This window comes from Mirounga leonina, unplaced genomic scaffold (assembly GCF_011800145.1).
Source record: "Mirounga leonina isolate KUSES-001 unplaced genomic scaffold, KU_Mleo_1.0 Mir_204, whole genome shotgun sequence".
NCBI classification, from domain to species: Eukaryota; Metazoa; Chordata; class Mammalia; order Carnivora; family Phocidae; genus Mirounga; species Mirounga leonina.
In genome coordinates, this window is record NW_023270513.1 from 1,511,688 (window position 1) to 1,536,667 (window position 24,980).

General features: G+C 40.9%; 1 protein-coding gene across 5 annotated transcripts in view; it reads left to right on the forward strand.

Annotated features, from left to right (window-relative positions):
* The first annotated feature begins 12,055 nt into the window (after nucleotides 1-12,055).
* EDA (ectodysplasin A) overlaps nucleotides 12,056-24,980 on the forward strand; it is a 416,826-nt gene continuing 403,901 nt past the window's right edge. For all 5 annotated transcript variants that reach the window (XM_035028688.1, XM_035028689.1, XM_035028690.1 and 2 more), the window contains exon 1: nucleotides 12,056-12,624. In XM_035028688.1, coding sequence (XP_034884579.1) covers nucleotides 12,232-12,624 — 393 coding nt within the window. In that variant the 5' untranslated portion in view covers nucleotides 12,056-12,231. The remainder of the gene's footprint in view (nucleotides 12,625-24,980) is intronic.

A 24,980-nucleotide genomic window follows, 5' to 3' on the forward strand; every position in this document is an offset into this window, starting at 1 on the left:
GTAAAATGGAGGACTACCTCAAGGCAAAATACAAACTAGGCAAATTATTGAGGCTTGGTAGAGAATGGGACTAGAAGTCAGAAGCAAAACCAGTGATTTCTAGTCAATTTCTTGTTTCATACTTTGAATTCAGCAGAAGTTAAACAAAAGTAATTCATGTGCTTTGAGAATGCTTTAAGATTGTCAGATATAGATACATAAGCTAGTGGTTTAGGGGGAAAGCAGGGAGGAGCAATTGGTTCTAGTCTAGTTAATTCATTAACTTGATGGGCATGACTGTTGATCTTTCTGGGCTTCAGTTTCCTCTTCCAAAAAATGAATGGGTTGGACTAGGTAGTCTCCAAAGGACCTTCTAGTTCTGACTTCTTAAGTCAGCTGTAGAGGCTGAGAAAAGAAAATGGTTATGATTTTTGGAACTCTGGAGGTTAAACAAAGTGAAGTTCTGCTAAACTAGGGATGTCACATCCGGTTTTGTGGGGCTAAGACCTTTGGGCCCAAGGGTGGATAATAGTGACACTTAGGTCATCTAACTTCTCTGGGCTGCCACTGTCTTCCCTGTCAGAGGCCAGTCTCCTTTGTCAAGCAGTTTGGCATATTCCTAAGGGCAGCTTCTTTCCCTCAGGCATAGCTTGGTGTCCCAAACTTTCTGTTGCTAGGTAAAGCTCAACTTCCAGACTCCTCCCCCAGACTCAGTTTGTAGAAGCTTATTCTTCAGTGGTTATTGCCATGAAGCAAATTTCAGTCAAGCAAAACCTGTATTCCTAGAGTTAGAGATAGGTTTTCACAGGAAAAAACAAAATCCCTAAGTGGACGGAGTTGAACTGAACTTGTATGGAAAGAAGGGTTAAGATGGTGGTCAGCACTGCCACAGACCTATGATTGGCTGACTTGGGCCTCCTGAGTATTCATTCATTTGTTCACAATGTTCACAGAAGTTCTGTGAGCTGTGAGTGCCTACAGCCGGTGCTCAATAACTCTTTGAAAGGTGGAAAGGTAAATGAATGAAGTTACAAATATACAAATGAAAGAATCAATACAACGCCTTCTGGGAAGTTTTCACTGTGACTATTTGCGGTAATACTTTGCAGACCCCTTCTGCCACCAAATACACTGCCATTTCTCCTTGATGCTATCTTATCTAATCTCCTGAGTCTCTATTTTCTGCTGCAAGAGTTTTCTTATTTGGTTTTGTTATTTTCAAGATCAGTTTGATTTGGCTGCCTTATTGTAATCTTCCCACTAGACTGTAAGATTATATTGGGATGAAGAAATGGTACCACCAAATGCAAGCTGGTACAGCCACTCTGGAAAACAGTATGGAGGTTCCTCAAGAAGTTAAAAATAGAGCTACCCTATGACCCAGCAATTGCACTTTTCACTACCCAGTAGTGAAAAGAAGGGGCACATGCACCCCAATGTTCATTGCAGCAATGTCCACAATAGCCAAACTGTGGAAGGAGCTGAGATACACTTCAACAGATGAATGGATAAAGATGTGGTTCGCATATACTATGGAATATTACTCAGCCATCAGAAAGGATGAATACCTACCATTTGCATCGACATGGATGGAACTGGAGGGTATTATGCCAAGTGAAATAAGTCAAGCAGAGAAAGACAATTATATGGTTTCACTTATATGTGGAATATAAGGAATAGTGCAGAGGATCATAGGGGAAGGGAGGGAAAACTGAATGGGAAGAAATCAGAGAGGGAAACAAACCATGAGTGACTCTTGACTCTGGGAAACAAACTGAGGGTTGTGGAAAGGGAGGTGGGAGGATGGGGTAACAAGGTAATGGGCATTAAGGAGGGCACGTAATGTGATGAGCACTGGGTGTTATACGCAACTAATGAATCATTGAACACTATCAAAAACTAATGATGTACTATATGCTGGCTAATTGAATTTAAATAATAAAAAAAGAAATAGTACAACCATCTATTATCTAATAGATTACAGCTTGAAAATTTCTCAAAACCCCTTATTTCTTGGGTTTCTGAGTGTGCAAAATATATTGTTTATTATGGCATAATGGAAAAAAATATGGGCTTTTCAATTAGGACAGACCTGGATTTTAATCCTAATACTACTGTTTACTAGTTGGGGGATGTTAGGCATGTTACTTCACTTGTCTTTATTTTTATTATTTTTTTAAGATTTTATTTTTATTTATTTTACAGAGAGAGACACAGTGAGAAGGGGAACACAAGCAGGGGGAGTGGAAGGTGAGAACAAGGCCTCCTGCAGAGCAAGGAGCCCAATGCTGGGCTCTATCCTGGGACCCTGGGATCATGACCTGAGCCAAAGGCAGCCACTTAAGGACTGAGCCACTCAGGCGCCCCACTTCACTTCTCTTTAGGCTCATTTTTTTAAACATGTAGGAAAATAAACAATTTATCTCAAAAAGTTGTTCCTGAAGGTTAAATGAGATAAACACATGTAACTTTGCCTAGCATAGTATCTGGCACACACTAGGGACTCATGCAAGGTAGCTATTATTTTTTAAAGATTTATTTATTTATTTGAGAGAGAGAAAGAGAGTGCATTGCATGCATGAGTGGGGGAAGGGGCAGAGAGCAAATCCTCAAGCTGACTCCCTGCTGAGCACAGAACCCCGTGGCAGGGGCTCAATTTCATGACCCATGAGATCATGACCTGAGCCGAAACCAAGAGTTGGATGCTTAACTGACTGAGCCACTCAGGTGCTCCAAGGTAGCTATTATTTTAAAATCTTAATCTGTGTAGCACTTTCTATTTTACAAAGCATCCTCTCATACCTTCTCTTACTCATCATACACACATACACACACAAACAAGTCTCTTATTAGATATTGATGCCCTAAGACTCGAGTTCAACTCAAGTTTATTTTCAGGCACTGACTGTTGACCTTAGACCTAGGCTCCCATGTTTCCCATCCTTCCAGGATCCAAACAGTTACTCTGTAAGTTCCTTTCCTGGGTTTTTACTTAGCAAGCACTAAGCAGATAAGAGGGGTGAGAGTTCTAGAGGGGAGGGGGGTTGGGCGATGGGTTAGCCTGGTGATGGGTATTAAAGAGGGCACATACGGAATGGAGCACTGGATGTTATATGCAAACAATGATTCATGGAACAGTACATCAAAAACTAATGATGTAATGTATTGTGACTAACATAACATAATAAAATTTAAAAAAATAAATAAAATTCTATTTTAGAAAAAAAAAGAGGGGTGTTTACATTCTAATAGGCTATTTACTTAGTATTTCTTAAACCAGAGCTGCATTTGCTAGTTTTCCTGACTTATTTAGAGGAAAGCCTTTGAATTGGGATAATTTATACCTTTTGCTCAATGTTTGGAGATCCTGAAACTATTAGGATATGGCACTTCCCAAACCCTAGGAGTGTGCCTAAGAGTCTGGCCCAGCTCAGAGGTGCAGTGGGAGGAGGGATAAGGCCATTTAAAGGCACCTTGCTATTAAATTGTACTTGTGAAAAACAGAGTTCTTATTTTTCAATTATAAATTGTATGAATTCTTTTTTTTTTTTTTTGTCCATTGGAATCCCTAGCATGTGGAATACAGCAGGCACTCTATGAATATTTGTTGAATGAATGTAATACTTAAACCACACAAATCCAACAGTACTCCTTCAATATAACCTAGTGGGTGGGGGAAGCTGGTGGAAGATTGGGAAACTTATTATAACTCAAAGTCTTCCAAGTCCTGTCTCAGGTTGCTTATCACAGTGCCAGTATTGTATCCCAAAGGTCCCTGACTCTCTCAGGCTCAGATCCCTTAATCCGTTCTCTAATTCTCATGATGAGGAAATGCATATTATGAGCACAGTCAATAAACTCTTTGGCCAGATCAACTAGCAAACATAAGTGTGGTGGACAAATATGAGAGTTTTGTATGAAAAAGAACCCTAGGCTGAGTCAGGTACCCTGACTGTGTGACCTTGGACAAGTCATCCTATCTCTGTGGGCTTCAGTTTCCTCTCTTTTTAAATGAAGGCAAATGGCCACTCTATATACCACACATACTTGTTTGGAGGATGTGAAAACCTGTAAAGACACTCACTGCCAAAGATTCTCTTAAAGCCCTACTCTGCCAAAAACTAAATCTGAGATCTCACTATAATCCTGATGTAACATGTAGCAATAGCTCTGTGTAAGATGCAGCCTGTTTCTAGGCTACTTGGTGGCCTGAATGGTGGGACTGACACACATTGCAGGGGATGAATGCAAATGACTTTCTGCCAGCAACAAGGTTTTCTATTTTTGAATGAAATATTCCTCTCATGAAGTGAGAGCCTCCCCATATGCTCAGCCACCCATGAGTAGCCAAAGACTTTATTGCAAAAATGAATATTCCAGCAAGAAGAATTTTTATCTCCTTATCATTGCTTCATGGATTTCTGCAAACATTCCTATGTCAGCCATGGCTCCAGCAAGTTAGAGGTCTGCTGCTCTTCCCCCTTCTTTGCTGTGTGTTTTACTTTTTTTTCAATATGAAATGTGCTCAGCATTCTATTTTACTCTATTTTCCATCTAGAACAGTCGTCTTCTCTTCATCAAACCCTTCTGCCTTCAAACCCCTGCTTAAATTAATCTCTGCAGAGTCTTTAGCCATTAATAAAGATTTAAGAAGCACTTACTCGAGGTAGGCCATGTGGGGGCTAAGACAAGTCCCCACCCTTTGAAGAGCCTTGGGTATAATTTGGGAGAAATGAGACATTCACACAGAACGGCAGAAGGATTTGTAGTTGTGAGTGGCATATTCTAAGTGCCAGAGTTGTATAGGGAAAGTGTCCTGGTTGAGAGCACTGTGGGCAGGCAGGATGAGGTGGGGAAACTTGAGCTGGGCTTTGAGGAACGTGCTGATTTTAAATAGGGGAAGGGACATGATATTGGAAAGAAGAAGGGGAGTAATGTCAGCAAAACGTAAAATGGCAGGAACATAGGCTTTTGTTCCTGGACAATGAGAGCTACAGTTATGCAGGGGTCATATTTTGTCAAGGCCTAGCAACAGCATGGCTGAAATGGTAGTTTCAATCTAGCCAGATTGGAGGGCCTTGGATGTTAGGATAAGAAGTTAGGTTACTGTTAAATAGTCAAGGGGAAATTATTAAGGGTTACTGTACAGAAAAATGACCTGATAGGCCCACATTTAAGCACATTCATCTAATCATAGTATGCACAGTAGCCCTAGAGTTGGGGCAAAAGGATGGTGTCAGCAGCAGCCAGGCTGGGAGGAGAAGAAACTGACTTCCAGCTGGTTTATCACTCTGCCACTCCAGGAATCTCACAGTGTCTGCATGTCTAGCTCTATGAGGCTGAATTTTGGATCTGTTGGTAGTTGGGAAATAAGTTTGAGAACAGAATGTGGAATTTTTGAGCCAGTCAGACTTGGATTTCGAATTCAGACTATCACGTAGTGGCTATATGAATTTGGACCAGTCATCTAACCTGTCTCTTAAATGCCTCAGTTTCCTCATCTGTGAAATGTTCGTAATACTAACTTCCCACAGAAGTTAATGAGCAAGGCTAGCACATAGGAGATAAATATTCAATCAATGTTCCTTTCCTTCTTTACCCGCCCCCCCCCCCCAGTTAGTTGCGTGGCCTTTTGTATGTCTTTCTCTGGGGGAGGTTGCCTCATATACAATGAGAGAGCTATTCTTTCTGCTTTACTATGCTGGAAGAAAAGTCCTTGCCTATGCAGTAACACATCTGACCATTCCTCCTGTCTCCTTTCTCTTATTCCACTAGGGGATGAAGTCATTCCATCAACATTTACTGAGCTTCTATTATGTGTTTGGTACTGTTCTTGGCTTAATAAAACAGTGAACAAAAACAGACAAAATTCTTTGCCCTCATGGGCAAAGCCTAGCTGTGACTTCAGGGGAGTCACACAATAAGCAAATACATATATAATATGTCAGAGGGTTATAAGTGCTAGGAAGGAAAACATAACAAAGGAAGGAGACAGAGAGTGTTGCGAAATCAGTCAAGGAAAGGTTCTCTGATAAGGTGACACCTAAGCAGAGACCTGGAAGAAGTAAGGGAGAAGTCATGTAGCTATCTGGGAGAATAACATTCTAGGCAGAAGGAAAGACAAGTAAACAGACCCTTACATGGGAGCATGCTTTGCAAGTTCAAGGAACAGCAAAAAGATCAATGTGTCTGGAGCACAATGAAGAAGAGTAGCAGGAGAGGAACCCAGTAGGTGGCCATCAATCACATCATATAGGGCCAAGGCAGGGACTCTGAGGGAGATGGGGAGCCATTGGAGGATTTGGAACAGAGGATTGATAGGCTCTGACTTAACATTTTAACAGAAAGCCTCTGACTATAGTGTAGAGAATAGAGTATAGGGTGGCAAGGAAAAAGCAAAAAGCATGGAGACCTGGGAGAGAGCTAAAGTAGTAATCCAGTGAGAGAGCATGGGAGCTTGGACGACAGTGGTGACGGGGAGGTAGTGAGAAATGGTCAGGTTCTATGTATATTTTGTTTTTTTTGTTGTTGTTGTTGAAGTAACCTCTACCCCCAATGTGGGGCTCAACTCATGACCCCAAGACCGAGAGTCACATGCTGTACTGAATGAGCCAGCCAGGCACGCCCTAGGTATATTTTGAAGGCAGAACTGACAGCATTTGCTGACAGATTGGATGTGAGGTGTACAAAGAAGAGAGGATTCAAGGGGCGCCTGGGTAGCTCAGTTGGTTAAGCATCCAACTCTTGATTTCGGCTCAGGTCCTGATCTCAGGGTCGTGAGATAAAGCCCCCTGTCAGGCTCCACACTAGGTGTGGAGCCTGCTTGGGATTTTCTCTCTCTCTCTCTGCCCTTCTCCCCCCCCACACTCTATCTCTCTGTAAAAAAAAAAAAAAAGAGAGAGGGGGCGATTCAAGGATAACTTCACAGTGTTTGTCTTGAGCAGTGGGAGGATGGACTTGCCATTTGCTGAGATGCACAAGACCAAGGGATAAGTACATTTTAGGGGAGAAAAGCTTTGGGTTTGGTTATGTTGAGTTTAAGATGTCTATTAGATATCCAAGTGAAAATGGAGAGGAGGAAGTTGGGATACATGATACATGAATCAAGAGTTCAGGAGAGGGTGATGGGAACATAAGGGTCCTATCTCAACTTGAAGAATGCAAAAAGAAGGGGGCAGGCATTTGGCAAGGACAAAGCATGTGGATGCTTTTCTGCATTTTTACATGTTCTTGAGTACTGTTATGTAGTTTTCCTCTCATCTCCTTTTGGTGGAAGTCTCTTATATAACAGGACTAACATTTACCGCGTGTTTATTATATGCCAAACACTTTGACATATAGCATCCCATTTAAGCACAGCTATATCACAAAACACATGTTGTCATCTCCATTTTACAGATGAGAAAACTGAGGCTCTGCAAGACAGGCAAAAATTATCTGTCCTAAGTCACACAGCTGGTAAATAAATCTACTGAGATTTAAACCAGGATCCAAATCCTAAGCCCATGTCCCCCCCAGCTATGTATCTGCTTATCACCAGGTGGGTCAGAGAGTCAGCTCTGTGATTTCTATGTCAATGATTTGTTCTGTAGATTTTTTTTAAAAAGATTTTATTTATTTATTTGAGAGACATGGTGAGAGAGGGAACACAAGCAGGGGGAGTGGGAGAGGGAGAAGCAGTCTTCCCGTGGAGCAGGGAGCCTGACGCTGGACTGGATCCCAGGACTCCGGGATCATGACCAGAGCTGAAGGCAGACGGAAGGCAGACGCTTAACCGACTGAGCCACCCAGGTGCCCCTCTGTGGATTAACCAGAGCAAAGAGGTATTTAAAACCAGCCCTTGGCCAACTCCTTATCATATTCTGCCAGAGGTTGTCAACTTGTTTTGAATGTTTATTATTCAGGCATTGACAGCTATATTATTTTACTATTAGGCCCAAACAAAACAAAATTAGGAAGGTAAACTTGAAGGGACAAAAAGCCAGTGAAGTACTGCAAACCAATTATAGTTGAATTCATGGGTTATTTACTTTTCTAGGTTGTCCACAACTCCAACAGTACTACAAAAAAAGAGGATAATTACACAATTGTCATTTGGTTCAATTTCCTTTATATCTTTCCATAATGTGTTACACAGTAGGTGCTTCATAAGTGGTACTGGCAGGCATCCCTTGGCCCACTTCCTTTTTTGGAATTCTAGGTAATCTAGGTTACCATAGCAGAATTCATGCCCTGTTAATTTGACAAACAATACTGGTGCCTACTATGTGGTGGGTGCTATGCTAGTTACTGGGACTACCAAAGTGGAAAGGGTGTGGTTCTTACCATCAGGGAGCTCATAGTTTAGTGATGAGAAAGCATGTGAAAAAAGAAAAATACAATGTGGTTAGTGATATCATTGACATGCTTAGGGTACTGTGAAAGTATAAAGGACAATCTGTTTGGAGTGAGTTGTGGGTCTGTACCAGAGAGAATATGTGATTCGATTCTTGAGGAAGTTATCAGATGTCCAAGGTGGGAGCATTCCAAGCAAAGAAACCTATTTGTGCAAAGACACCGATGTGTGAGAATTGTCAGTGAATTTAATTTTGTGGGAGTATGGGTTCCTTGTAGGATAGTGGGAGATGAGGTTGGAAAGGCAGATTATGGGTCATGATAAGGAGCTGATATTTTGTCTCCTAGAATACATGGGGCCAGACAGGTAAGGTAAATGAGTGATAAGGGCAGTAATGGAGACTAGAAGAAGGACGTAGGGATGACTGTGTGGAACTTGATTGTTCTAAGGGGTTAGTTATAGCTGACTGTAGCCATATGGGAATATGGATCCAGTGTTAGCAGGTTTTCTGATTTATTTTTAGGGAGAGAAGCAGGAAATCTGATTTTTTTAATGTGAAATGTCCTGATTTCTAAATGCTGGCAATTAATTTTTTTTAACTCAAAGTTTTAGCCAACTCTGCACCAAATACAACACATCTGTTTGCTGGATGTAGCCTGTAGGCTGTCATTTTGAGACCCATGCTGTAGGGGATCGGAGATTTAAGGAAGCATAGAAGCTATCTGAAGTAACACTTCAAAACACTTTTATTTTTTTATTTCAAAATTATTTTCATTCTCTACTTTCATAGTTATTTGTAAATCATCAATATCAATAGTTAACATGCTTTCTAAAAGTGTTAATGATGAATTTTCAAATCTCAACTGGATCTACATTTTATTTATTTAAAAAAATTTTTTTTTTATTATGTTATGTTGAGAGAGAGAGAGAGAGCACGAGCAGGTGAGGGGCAGAGAGAGAAGCAGACTCCCTGCAGAGAGAGTCTCTCTCTCTCACATAAACAGATAAAATTAAAAAAAAATAACCATGTACATTCCTCACTGGATTGCTCCATTTCAACATACCTATTGCATATGAAGACATATGTTCTTCCTCTGGGGAACCAAAGAGAGGTTCTAGGTCAAATGCAACTTGCAAGTCTTCTGAGGGCAATGGTGCAACCCAGGGTCTCAGTCAGGCTGTTAAAAAAGCCTGGTAGAAGAGGGTAAGCTGAGACCAGTAAGGCCCTCGAGCACCACTACCAGGAAATGGCTGTTACTTGTTTCCTTTTCGCTTTAAGGAAACCAGGGGCAGTCTCTTTGAACTGTGTATACAACCAAACCAACATAGCCAGTGATAACACAGATAAAACACAATGTCATAGCTGTTAAAGTGCAAATTCCTCATTTTACAGTTGGAGAAACTAATGTTTCTGGCCAAAAAGTCACTGGCCAAAAGGCACAGTGACTTAATCAGAGTGACCCAGCAAACCAGTGGCAAGGTCAGGTCTACTGACTCCTAGTTTAGCATTCTTTCTAATAATCCTAGTCTGTGAGGGGTGCCTGGGTGGCTCATATGGTTAGGCTTTTGCCTTCGGGTAACAGCTCCTGGCTCCGCGGGGAGTCTGCTTCTCCCTCTCCGTTGGCCTCTCCCCCGGCCTCTCCCCCTGCCTCTCCCCCTGCTCATGTTTCTCTCTCTCTGTATCTTTTGGTCTCAAGTGAATAAATAAAATCTTAAAAAAAAATCCTAGGCTGTGATAATGAAGATAAGTTGGCTCTGTAGTTCCCCTAGCACCTAGAATTCCTAGGGTGCCTGGGTGGCTAAGTCGGTTAAGCACCTAGAATTCCTAGACGGAACAAGCAGGACTTGAGATTAGCTTGACTTGTAAGTGCTCTTTTACATTTTCTTATCTGCATGATGATGATATTCTTCACAAACTTTATACTTCATGGGTAAGGAAAGGGCCAATGAGGGGACAAATAGATCTTTGTGAAGCACTGAGATCATTCACAAAGTGTCTGGAGGAAAAGTTGGCTGTGGCTAATATAGTTAAGGTTCATGACCTGCTTTTTGGACTGACCTTTCCACTGTATGCTTTGCTTTTGTTTAATTGTTTCTCAGCTTTTTTAAAAAAATTTTATTTATTTATTTGACAGAGAGAGACACAGCGAGAGAGGGAACACAAGCAGGGGGAGTGGGAGAGGGAGAAGCAGGCTTCCCGCTGAGCAGGGAGCCCGATGCGGGGCTCGATCCCAGGACCCTGGGATCATGACCTGAGCCAAAGGCAGACGCTTAACGACTGAGCCACCCAGGCGCCCCTGTTTCTCAGCTTTTGTCTTCTTTTCTAGATCTCCCTATTTTTCTTCTTTCCCATCAGCCTAGGTCTCAGGCCTACCCTTGACAAGTCAATAAAACTGCTAATTATTCATAACATGGGAATAGGAGAACATAGTGACCAAGAAGCATACATATTTCCCCTGCTAAGGTCATTCTGCTCTCTGTAATCTCAGACTAGTAACTCTTGTCGATTGCAACTTAACTAATCCTTTCAATCCTTCATTTCAGGGTCTATTGTTCCGACATTTGCCTTTTTTTTTTTTTTTTTTTTTGGTTTTTGCTCTGAACCCTTTTCTCATTGGTTCAGTTGTTGAAGATGCTGCAGTTGCAGCAGTGTTCATCTGGAACATTTGGCTGACTTGTTGAACTTCCCCCAGGGACTACTCCAGGGAGCGGAGGGGAGGGGTTGAGAGGCCAGAACAGTTGCCTGCAAATAGAGATGCCAATGTAGCCTGGCCATTCTGTGGACCACCCTTGTAAAAACGCACCCCACCTGGCCCTCGATTTCCCCGTTTGCTCATTGAAGGCAGATATTCTTCACTCTAAACTCCTGTTGCTGAGGCAGAAGAGAAACTCCACAGGCTGTGGATTATTTCAAACAGCACTTGCTGCGTTGTAAAGGGACCCACACATATTTGTTGAATTAATTAATCTATCAAGAAATTTCAGGGGACTGTTCGAACCTGCGTGGGGCAATGTCACTTCAGTTCCACCTGGCATAGGTGCACTTCTTGGCCACTTAGATTGAGGCCCCAGATTCACTCTAGGAGTGGGGCTGCCTCGGTCCCACCCCAATCTCACTCCCTTTGGCTCCCAGGCTCCTGGATCTCCTTTTTCTTTTGGCGCGCCACAGGATTGCAAACACAGCAGGCATGGTTTCATTCCAAACCAAGAACTGTTTTAATTAGTTTAACGTCTGTTAAACGCTTTGAAGATTGAAAGCAACAGATAAGTACTGGATGATGTTATTAACAACTGCAGTTAATTGCAAACATTTCTATTAATTCTAGTTTCTGTTTCCTTTTCTTTGCTCCACTTTCTTCCCAAGGTTCCCCAATTCTTCTCGGCCTCCCCCTCCTTGCCTTCTCCTGCCCCGTACAGGCGCTATAGGGTTAAATTGGGGCGGAGCCCAGGGATGAATGACAGCGGCGGTCACCAACTGGGACAGGCGCAAGCGGGAAGAACTGGGTGGGGCAGTCAGGCAGAGGGGGAACCCACACGCCCCCAAGGCCCCGCCCTGTGGCTGGAGGCCCAGGGTGGAATGGCAGGGGGCGGGGCGCCAAGGCTTGGCGGGCCGGTGGTTGGGCGTCCAGGCAGCCGCTTGGGGGATGGGGCGGGGTCGGCCTGGGCCGCCTCCCTCATTCTCCCCGCGGGCCGAGCCGCCCCTCCCTCCCGCCCCTCCTCCTCCCTTTCCCACCCCTCGGAGTGGAGCTGCACATGCGGCAGCTCCCTGCTCCGTTCCGCCCAGCCTCCGTTGCTCTGGAACGGGTCCCTGCAGCCCCCAGCCGATGGCAGGGCAGTAGCCGCCTGTCAGGGGTCCTGAACGGCTGAGGCAGACGCGGCGGCTCCAGGGCCTCAGAGAGTGGGTGTCTCCGGAGGCCATGGGCTACCCCGAGGTAGAGCGCAGGGAACCTCTGCCCACGGCAGCGCCGCGGGAGCGGGGGAGCCAGGGCTGCGGCTGTCGCGGGGCCCCTGCCCGGGCGGGCGAAGGGAACAGCTGCCGGCTCTTCCTGGGTTTCTTTGGCCTCTCGCTGGCCCTCCACCTGCTGACGTTGTGCTGCTACCTAGAGTTGCGCTCCGAGTTGCGGCGGGAACGGGGAGCCGAGTCCCGCCTTGGCCCCAGCACCCCTGGCACCTCTGGCACCCTGAGCAGCCCCGGTGGCCTCGACCCTGACGGTCCCATCACCCGCCACTTCGGGCAGCCATCACCTCAGCAGCCGCCGCTGGAACCGGGAGAAACCACACTCCCCCCACACTCCCAGGACCGGCACCAGGTGAGTCACCTAGGAGGGGCGGCGGCGGCGGAGGCCCCCTCCCCTTGTGGGCAGGGCGGGGGCCCTCCCCCACAGGGCCCTGGGGAGGACTCTGCCACCTCCAGCCAAGTTGCAGGGCCGGACCAGGGAGGGGGCAGGCGAGCCGGGGAGAGGTTGCCCCGGGGCAGGTTGTCCTGGGTCCTGATCTAGCTCACCCAGACTCTCTCGAGACCCCTGGACTTGGGAACTCTGGCCGGCGCCCGCCGCCCCCCAGCTACCGGCTGCCTTGGGGAAAGTTGGCGGCTCTCCCGGCCGCGGAGGTGCGGGTGCTGCCCCTCTGGCGGACTAACGGCAGCAGCTTGGCCCTTCTGCTCCTGGTGAGATTCCCTGCCCGCGGTGCTTGTTTTTTCGTGTCCAGAGCTGATGCCAGCACGAGCAGGCTCTCCTTTGGAGTTGGAGCTGTAAACAGCTGTAATAACTGCTCCACAGTTGAAACAATTTTTAATCGTATTTTCAGCGCGGGTCCTTGTGCGCTGACCAGAACGTGGGCTTGTTCACACTTACCTGCAATTTGAGACTGGTTGTCCTCAGTGTTCTAGTGAGGATCAGCGCCCCTGTGGAATTCTGGTAGAAATATGCCGTCTTGCTAGACGACTTCTGAACAGCAATTTAAAAAATCTATGGAAATAAAACTCACCCTTTGCATGCCGGTTCTGACTCTTTTTTGGGGGGGGGTAGGTAGGGTGAGTGTGAAGTCTATTCACTACTGCTAGTTTGAGAACAGGAATCTACTGATGGAATAATTACTCAAGAGTAATCTTTCAAGAGCAGTTTTGTTTTGTTTTGCAATCTTTATGGTAGCTTTGGTAGTTGTCTTCAACTAAATTTGGTGCACTTAAAATAAGTGTTCTCTTAAGTGCCATATTTTGTCATGTGAAATTTAAGAGAAGCAAGCATCCAAGAATCCTTTTGAGGTGGCTAGAGAATAATAGTGAATTTGTTCCTTTTGGGGAAGAGGGCAAGTTGTGTAAATAAGTTTCTTGAAATGAGGGGCCCAGGATTTCTATATTTACTACCACATCCAGAGTCATTGTCATAAGCTAAACATTGTTTGTGCTCTTTGACCACCTATCCAAAGCTGGCCTCTCATTCACGACGAAACTGTAATGTTGGCACTGACATATATTCTACATTGTGCATCGTAAAGTTACCCTGAGCCGAAAAACGTCTTGCTAGCACACTCCAACTTATATAACAGCTTATCAAAGAAGAGAATCAGTAGACATGCTTCTCATACTTGGAACTTTAAACACTGTAGCTAAATGATAATTAACTAGGATTCTGGCTCCCTTTATCTATCCACCCCCGCCCCCACAATGCCCAGTAGAAATACTTAGCCACTGAACATTGATACTCTGTGAAAAGATGAAGTAATTGAACTTCCTTAGTTAAATGGTAGCCAAAGCTTTTTGGTATTTAGGATGGACAGACCTATGTTTATATACTGAGGATTAGCAGGACAACTGCACTCTAGGGCGTCTGTGATGGTGTGTGACTCTCACAGGTCTACAATGGCATTTAGTCGCCTGTTGTTTGCTTAGCACTTCGAATAGTTCTGTCTAGGTTTAAATACAGCTCCCTATTTTCTGTCCTTCTGTTTTAATCTTTTTGAGGAGTAGCAACAAGCATACTGGCTCTTTACATTGTTGGCGTCAGTTGGAGTCAGGGATTTTTAGAATTGTGAGGGGCCGTATGAGTCCATTTTGTTTGATCCCCTTGGATAGCACAGAGGCCCTGAGGGAGGGGGGAATGATTTGTCCAAGGTCATACAACTATGGTCAACAGTAGAAGGGAAGTTGGTCTCTTGACTCCCAGTTCAAGAAAGTTCGTTTGTTCCCCAATAGCATACAACTACCGGAACCTTTTTGGGAAAAGTGGGATGGAGCTCCATAGTACAATTCTTGCAATGTAGAGGGCTCAGATTTGCATCAATTTCTTTTACTCCACCTGTATTTTGGCCAGACTAAGTTTAACATGTATTCCTTACTCTTCCTGAACATTACTTTCGGGAGAATTGAAATATACTTCAAAGGAATTTTGGCCCAGATTCAAATTATTTTCTCTTGAGGATATTAGTTTTAGTACTCCCCCCCACCCCCCAAAAGGGGAAAAGTTGGCTATTAGAGTTAAATTGATACTGCTACATCTTGGGTAAAATTTCTAGTGCCCTGGTGCACCCTCTGCTGGCTTTGCAGGGACATTTAATTGCAGTATCTGCTGACAGTCAAGATTCTAAGTTGTGCTGACAGATTCTGATTCATAAACAAGGAAGTAAACAGCCTTGTGGGATTTGGCCACGTAGGTCACATTTTTATATTTTAGTTTTTCAACACAAACAGCTGCTCTTACAGCAACTCTTAGATGGAGAGGAAGAAAGATAAAAATATTACACCCTTCAATGGGCAGAACATTCAGGTTTCTCACCAGTTTATTTGCAAGGAGTAAAGACAAACTGATGAGACTAAATTGCGGAAAGATCTCATGAGACCAAGTAGGCAAAACAGAGGCACTTCATTGTATAAGGTCATACAAACCTACCCATGTTTATGAGATGATGGGCTCAGTTATGACTCAAGAAAGGGATCTAGAGATCACTGAAGAGGTTCATTTGTATCTCAATTTAAAAACGTTTAAAACAAGATACAGAAGGAAATTAGGGCAGTCGGGATACATAGCAGAAAGATCAGCAAAGTTCTCTGGGGGAATTGTTAGAAAAGCCTCCCCAGTGGGGACACTGCAAATGATAAAAAGTGAGAGGGTCACCTCAGACCTTTTGGAATCATAACTGTCTCCTTCAGCTGGAGTAGCTGAGGAGTACCTGTAGATTTATCCGGCTACTCACTGAAGATGATCTAAAGAGCTAGGTACATCTCACCAACTTCTGAGTCAGACAGTACACAATATGATTGTTACAGTAAAAAAAATAAAAAATCACTGTTGATCATTCTGTGAAGAAGTTGGCCCAGTTGTGATTATGGTCCTCAAAGCCAATAATATGGTAGGCATCAGCAGGAAGGATGTTGAAAACAATGACAAAACAAAACCCTTATCTTTTCCACGTAAAAGATCAAAAGTGGATTTGCATCCATAATCATGTAGGAAATTCTGGTGGCTGCTTCTCAAGAAAAACCTAACAGCTGATAGAAGTCCCTAGAAACCCAATTAAATTGATCAAAAGGATAGAGGGATTTTCTAGTTGTTTTTTTTTTCCCCAGTCAGGAGAGAGAGAGAGGTTGAGGGAGGGATATGATCAAAGTCTACAAAACCATGAGAGAGATGAATAAGGTTAATATATTGGTATAATTTAACAATTTAGCTCAATAAATGGCCTGCTGTCAGCCAGACATGGAGGAGAGGCAAGTAAAGTAGTATCTCATTCAAATGATTGCCCTAAGAGATAATCTAAACTGGAACTCTAAGATTTAGGAAGTGTTTAGAAAAATAAATATGAGTAGATTAATGAGGATTTATTTGGGACTGTTGGGGATATTTGGAAAATGTTCCTAATTATTTGAGATGATGACATAGAAATCAACTTTATCTTTCCACAAAACATCTCTTGGTTTAACTAGATAGAACATTAGTGTATACAGATTTTACATTACTTATTAAGGCTGGTTGATCAAGAAAATGACTAGGAGTCATTAAATTCAAGAATTTTTTTAGTGGAATGGGATCCAGATAAAATAACTTTCTATAGGTTTTTTTTTTTTCCCCTATAGGTTTAACTCTAGAGTTTTTAGTGTGACATTCAAGGTTTTTGATCAACTGACTCCATTATACCTCTCCCATTTTCTCCCTCAATAATTCTACTCCTGCAACCCACCCACCATATCCTGTCTTGGGATCATTCTCTAGTTGTTATGGTTGTTTTTGGTTTAATAACTCTTATGTCTTTATATAGAACTCTTCAGAAATCTGCCTCTTTTTTTTGTCTTTTTCACAGTACCTGACTCAATGCTAGTTATAGTTAAGGTACTTTAATACTTGTTGAGTTAAATATTATTTTGGGCCTTTGGAGATCATCATGGGAAACAAAGACATTTTCTCTGTATGTAACAAGCCTGCTTTCCTCAGGTCTTGCTAAGCCTGTATCAGCTTTGCTTAGGTGAGTCAAATTGTTCTACTGGCAATGTTTCATTGGTTTCTAGAATTATTAGAAAGTGAAATGGAGAGAAGCCCTAACCACATTACCTTTAAAGTGGTTCAAAAAGCTTTCGTTTGATGTTTTATTTTGTTTGTTTTTAAGTCTCACCTCTTTCTTAGATTTTATGAAAAAATAATCCATAATCTATCTGTAAATACCTTATAGGGAAGATTTCTTTATAATAGAGAGCTTCTGAAGCCATTTAATCCTGAAGAACATTACCAAGAAAACCATTTGCCTTGCCTTTTAGGGTGGCCCTCATAGAAGACCAACTTTATCTATTGTACTTGGCTCTTCCCCCCCCCCCTTTCTATTGAAGTATTGCATACATACAGAAAAGGTGACAAATCATGCTTGTACAATTTGATGAATTACTACACAGTGAACACAGTGATGTTACCAGAACCCAAGTCAAGAAATAGAACTAGCATTTCACAACCCCCACATTATGCTCCATTCCTATCACTGTACCTTCCTCCAACAAAGTTAATGACTTTCTCAACTTCTAACATCATAGATTAGTTTTACCTATTTTTAACTTGATGTAAATCAAACAATATATATTTTGTAGGGAGTCTTTATTTTCTCAACACTATGTGATAGCCATCATGTTGCACAAAGCTATAGTTTTTTATTTGTATTTTTGTATATTATTTCCTTGTTTGAATATACTACAGCTTATTCATTTTACTGATTGTTTGGATTGTTTCTGTTTGGGTTATTATAAATAATATGACTATTATCATACATATCTTTTGCTTATATGTACTTGAATTTCTGGTGGGTATATACCTAGGATTAGAATTTTTGGGTTGTAGGGAATACATATTTTCAAATTTATTGATAATGATAGTTTTTCAAAGTGATTATACCAATTTACATTCCATTAGCAGTATATGAAAATTCTAGTTGTTCCACATTCTTGTTAACACTTGTTATTATCACTCTTTTAAATTATAGCTATTCTGGTGGATGGGTTTGTAATACTATCTCATTGTAATTTTAATTGCCATTTCTCAGAATCTGACTAATGAAGTTGTACTCTTTTTCATATGATTATTATCTATTTGGATAGCTGCTTCTATGAAGTACCTGTACAAGTATTTTGCTCATTTTTAAAAATTGGGTTATTTGTCCTTTTCCTATAGATTTGTAGGAATCCTTTATATACTTTGGCTATGAACCATTTTTGTACTTTTTATGTTGCAAGCCCTTCCCAAATCTCTTTATAGCATTCTTTGAGGAACAGACATTTTAAATTTTAATGTGTCTAGTTTTTCAGTATTTTCCTTTATGACTAGTGTTTTTTTGTGTTTCATTTAAGTAGTATTTTCCTCCCTTGAGATCATGTAGATATTCTTCCATGTTATCTTCTAGGAGCTTTGTTTTTGCCATTCACATTTAGATCTACAGTCCATCTGGAATTGATTTATATGTATAGTGAGATATTAGGGGCCAAGTTTTGTTTTCCATATAGACATTCAACCGACCCTGGCCATTTATTATAAGGAATGTCTTTTTCTTCACTTCTTTAGTGTCACCTTTGTCATAAATTGTCTGCATATGTGCGAGATTGTTTCTGAACTGTTTGTTCTGTTCTATTAGTCTATTTGTCATTGTAACAATACCATAGCCTTAATTACTGGACTTTATAATAAGCTCTTGATATCTGGTAAAGCAAGTCCTTCCACCTTGTTTCTCTTCTTTAAAAGTATCCTGGATGTTCTTGGCCCTTGGCATTTCTCTATATATTTTAGAACCAGCTCATCATATTCCACAAAAAAAGAATAATTTTAAAGGGAATGATGTCAGCAAGATGGTAGATTAGGAAGTCCTGAACTCTCCTCCCCACCCCCAACACACTCATTTAGCAATGATTCAAGGAAAAATTCCCTTTGTGAGAAATTAAGGGACTAATTGAAAGGCTCCTATACCTGGGGTGAATATGAAACCAGACTCACTGACCCCAGCAGGGAGATTTGGGATACCCTCTCACCAGCATACCTGCTACCAGCTCAGCACCATATGATAAGGAAGAGAGACCCCCTAGCTTCCAGATTCTCCCAGGGGAGGGAAGGGGTTGGTTCACATGTCCAGCACTCACAAGTTTTCAGAGGACTGACTTCTGTCTTTCTCGTCTTAAAACTCTGAAGGGCCTGCCTAGGAGAAAACAGTGACAGTGTCTTGGGCTGGTAGATATCATAGATCATCCCCCTTGCTGAGCACAGAGCAAAAAGACAAAAAAATCCCAGCTCTCAATATTTCCTTGGGGAAGAAAAGTTTATCTGTGCATCTGGTGCTCCAACTTCTCCAGGGCTGCCCAAAGAACTGGCATCTGACTTGCCAGTCTAGGAGTGCAAGGATCTGGCACGGTCTAGTTTTGGATGTGAACAGAAATGATGGCTAGGACTGATAGATGCCATAGATCCTCCCACCCTGCTCATCACAGAGTGGATAGAGGAAACATTTCAGCTTTCAACTTACTCCTGGAGATGGAAGAGATGATTTGTGGATTCAGTGCCACAACTTCTCCAGGGTTGCCCAAAGAACTGGCATCTGTATTGCCAGTCTTGGATCTCTGATGGGTCTGGCATAGTCTAACTATCTGGGGGAAAACGGAGATGGCAGTTTGGACTGGTAAATGCATAGCTACTCCACTCTGTACAGAGTAAGTAGAAAAAAGCCACAGCCGCTTGCTTCTCTTTGGGGAGGGAAATAATTGATAGAAGCCCCCAGAATCTCTGATTGGGTTGATTTGTGAAGGTCTTATGTACAAGACCAATCCATAGAGCTTGAAAGAGGTACTTTCTTTGTGTAATGTGTAGACACCAACACAGAGAGTCAGTGAAAATGAAAAATCAGCAAAGATGTTCCACACAAAGGAATACATTATATGTCCAGATAATGACCCTAATGAAAGAGTTATGAGATTTATTTGACAGAGAATTAAAAATGACTGTTATAAAGATGCTCACCTCAATCTCAAGAGAACAGTGCATAAATAGAGAATTCTAACAAAGAGAAAATAGAACCAAACAAAAATTATGGAGCTATAGAACCCAATAATTAAACTGAAGAAATCATAAGCAGGATTCAGCAGCAGATTAGGTAAAGCAGACAGATCAGTTCACTAAGATTGGTCTTTGGAAATAATTCAGTCAGTGGAGCAAAAATTTTAAAAAGTGAAAAAGCTTAGGAGACTATGGGACACCATCAAGAAGATCATTATAGGCATTAGGGGAGTCCCAGAAAAAGGAGAGAGACAAAAGACCAGAAAACTTATTCAAAGAAATAATAGCTGAAAACGTTCCACATCTGGGGAAGAAAATTGACAACCAAATTCAAGAAGCCCAGAGATTACTAAATAAATAAACCCAGAGAAATCCACACCAAGACACATTATACTCAAATTGTCAAAAATCAAAAACAGAATTTTGAAAGCCTCAAAAGAAAACCAATTTATCATAAACAAGGGAACTCCCCCTAAGGCTATCAGCAAACATTTGAGCAAAAATCTTACAGACCAGAAGGGAGTGGGATAATATATTCAAAGTGCTGAAGGGAAAGAAAAAAAAAAAACAAAACCCTGCCAACCAAGAATACAGTACCTGTCAAAACTGTTCTTAATAAGAACAGATACAGACACTCCTAGACAAATAAAAGCTGAGGAAATTCATCATCACTTAGACCCGACTTACACGAAATGCTACAGGGAGTTTATTAACTTGAAATGAAAGGATACTAAAGAGCTATGTGATAGCATGAGAAAGTATGAAACTTATTGGTAAAACTAAATATAGAGACACATACAGAATACTGTATTACTGTAATGGTGAAGATAAGTCATTTTTATTTCTAGTATAAAAATTAAATGGCAAAAGTATTAAAAATAACTGTTAAAAATACACAATATGAAAAAAACAGATGTACAATATGGATAGATGTAGAATGTGACAAAAATAATAAGTTGTGTATGAGAAATGTGAGCATGTAGAATTTTTGTATGCAATCGAACTTAAGTTATCAGCTTAAAATAGACTTATAAAAAGAAAAATCAGCATATCGATACAAAAAACAAAACGCAGGAAGATAACGAGAAGAAATAAAGACTAAAGAATCTCAAGACTAACAGAAAACTAACAAAATGGCAGTAATAAATCCTTCCCTATCAATACTTACTTCAAATGTAAATAGACAAAACTCCTCCAAAGCCCTATAATGACCAAATGGATAAAACCAAGACCCAGTAATATGTTTTTTTACAAAAAACTCACTTTAGATTCAAGGACACACATAGACTGGACATAAAAGGATAGAAAAATCATATGGTATTTGTCTTTCTCTGACTGACTTATTTCACTTAGTATAATACTCTCTAGCTCCATCCTTATTGTAAATGATTTCACTCATGTGGAATTTAAGAAACAAAGCAAATGAACAAAGGAAAAAAAAAGGAAGTAAACCAAGAAACAAACTCTAAATTATAGAGAACAAACTGGCTAGCAGAAGGGAGGTAGGTGTGGGTGGGTTAAATAGGTAATGGGGATTAAGGAGTGCACTTGTGATGAGCACTGGATGATGTATGGAATTGTTGAAACCCTATATTGTATACCTTAAATTAATATTAATTACTCTGTATGTTAACTAACTGGAATTTAAATAAAAACTTAAAGAATAGCAAAAGATAGTCCATGCAAGTGATAAACAGAAGAGAGCAGAATTGGCTATACTTCAGACAAAATAAACTTTAAGTCAAAAACTATCAGAAGAGGCATTATATAATGATAAAATGGTCCATTCAACAGGATGATATAACAGTTATATATGCACCAGCATCAGAAAACCTAAACCTAAAACACAAACATTGACAGAATCAAAGGGAGGAATAGACAGCAATACAATAATAGTAGAAAACATCAATGCTTCAGTTTCAATAATGGATAGAACATCTAGACAGAAGAACAATAAGGAAACAGAGGACTTCAACAACAGTATAGACCAAATGGACCTAACAAACATGCAGAACATTCTATGCAACAGCAGCATAATACATATTCTTCACAAGCACACATATCTTTCCCCAGAAAAGATAACATGTTAGGTCACAAAGCAAGTCTTAACAAATTTAAGAAGATTGAAATCATGACATGTATCTATTCTGAACAGAATAGAATGAAGCTAGAAATCAGTAGCAGAAAGAAAACTGGAATATTCACAAATATGTGGAAATTAAACAGCACACTCTTAACCATTGGGTCAAAGAATAAATCAAAAGAAATTAGAAAATACCTCAAGAAAAAAACCTACCAAAACTTAAGGGATGCAGCAAAAGTAGTATGAAGAGGGAAGTTAATAGCAATAAATGCCTACATTAAAAAAGAAGAAAGATCTGAAATGCCATAACTTTAGGGAGCTAGAAAAAGAACAAACTGAATCCAAAATTGGAAGAAAGAAGGAAATAAGGATTAGAACAGAAATAAACAAAATCGAAGATAGAAAAATTGACAAACTTAAGAGATTTTTCAAAAGGTAAAGGACAACCCCTAGCTAGACTAGATGCAAAAAAAAAAAAAAAGACTCAAAATCAGAAATGAAAGAAGAGACATTACATCTAATGGCACAGAAATAAAAAAGGATCATAAGAGACTACTATGAACAATTATATGTCAACAAACTGGGTTATCTAGAAGAAATGACAAATTCCTAGAAACGTACAACCTACCAAGACTAACTCAGGAAGAATTAGAAAGTTTGAACACACCTATACCTACTATGGAGAATGAATCAGTAATCAAAAAGGTTACAACAAGGAAAAGACCAGGACCAGATGGCTACACTTATGAATTCTACCAAACATTTAAAGAAATAATACCAGGCTTTCTCAAACTCCTCTAAAAAATTGAAGGGGAGGATCACTTCCAAAGTTATTTTATGAGATTAGCATTACCCTAATACCAAAGCAAGACAAAGACAACAAAAGGAAAGAAAACTATAGACCAATATCCCTAATGAATTTAAGATGCAAAAATCTTCAACAAAATACTAGCAAACTGAATCCAACAGCACATTAAAAGGATCATACACGGGACACCTTGGTGGCTCAGTCGGTTAAGTGTCTGCTTTGGGCCCAGCTCATGATCCCAGGGTCCTGGGATCAAGTCCCACATCAGGCTCCCTGCTCAGCAGGGACTCTGCTTCTACCTCTGCTTGCTGCTCCCCCTGCTTGTACTCTCTCGCTTGTTCTCTCTGACAAATAAATAAATAAAATCTTAAAAAAAAAAAAAAAAAAGGACCATACACCATGACCAAGTGGGATTTATTCCTGGGATGTGGGGATGATTCAACATATAAAAACCAATTAATGTGATACCTACATTAACAGAATAAAAGATACAAATCACATTATCTCAATAGATGTATAAAAATCATTTAACAGGGGCGCCTGGGTGGCTCAGTCATTAAGCGTCTGCCTTCGGCTCAGGTCATGATCCTGGGGTCCTGGGATCGAGCCCCACGTTGGGCTCTCTGCTGAGCGGGAGGCCTGCTTCTCCCTCTCCCACTCCCCCTGCTTGTGTTCCCTCTCTCGCTGTCTGTCTCTCTGTCAAAATAAGAAAAATATCATTTAACAAAATTTACACTTTTATTATAAAAACTCTCAACAAACTAGAAATATGAGTAAAGTACTTCAAAATAATTAAGACAATATATGAAAAGCCCACATCTGACATCATACTCAATGGTGAAAAACTGAAAGCTTTTCCTCTAAGATTTGGAACAAGGCAAGGATGTTCACTCTCACCATTTCTATTCAACATAGTACTAGGAGTCCTAGCTAGAGCAATTAGGCCAGAAAAAAAAGCCATCCAATTAGAAAGGAAGAAGTAAAAATTATCCTTGTTTGAATGAATAAACAAATTCAATAAAGTTGCAGGATACCAGATCAGCATACAAAAATCAGTTGCATTTCTTTTTTTAAGAAAAGATTTTATTTGTCAGAGCATGCACAAGCAGGGGGGAGTGGCAGGCAAAGGGAGAAGCAGGCTCCCCAGTGAGCAGGGAGCCCGATGTGGGATTTGATCCCAGGACTCTGGGATCATGACCTGAGCTGAAGACAGATGTTTTACCAACTGAGCCACCCAGGCATCCCTCAGTTGCATTTCTATACACTCAAATGAACTATCTGAAAAGGCATTAAGAAAACAATCCCATTTACAATAGCACTGGAAAGAATACAACATTTAGGAATAAACTAAGGAGGCAAAAGATGTCTATACTGAAAACTACAAGGAATTGATAAAAGAAATTTAAAAAGAAACACAAAAAATGGAAAGACATCCTATGTTTTTGGATTGGAAAACTAAGTATTATTTAAATGTCCATACCACAAAAAGGAATCTACTGATTCAGTGAAATCCCTATTAAAATTCTAATGGCATTTTTCCCAGAACTAGAGCAAACCTAAAATATGTGCAGAACAAAAGACCCCAAATATCCAATTTAAGGAAGAAGAACAAAACTGGAGGCTCACACTTCCTGTTATCAAACTATATTACAAAACTCTAGTTACCAAAACAGTATGGTGTTAAAACACAAGTGTTGGTGAGAATGTGGAGAAAAAGGAACACGTGTGCCCTGTTGGTGGGAATGCAAACTGGTGTAGCCACTCTGGAAAATAGTATGGAGGTTCCTCCAAAAATTAAAAATAGAACTATAATCTAGCAATTACACTACTGGGTATTTACCCAAAGAATACAAAAATACTAATTCAGAGGGATACATGCACCCCAATTTATAGCAACATTATCTACAATAGTCAAATTATGGAAAGAGCCCAAATATCCATTGACTGATGAATGGATAAACAAGATGAAGTATTTATTTATATGTATGTATATATAATGGAATATTACTCAGCCATAAGAAGGAATGCAATCTTTCCACTTGCAATGACATGGATGGAGCTAGAGAGTATTATACTAAGCTAATTCAGTCAAAGAAAGACAAATACCATAAGATTTCACTCATATGGAATTTAAGAAACAAATGAGCACTTCTGGCTCTTATCTTCTTGGGCTCTAGGTACCAGTTCCAAAAATATTTGTAAAAAAGTGGCACATTTGCTGTTTTACTAAGTTATTATTGAGTTATTGTGTGACATTTTATCCCTGTT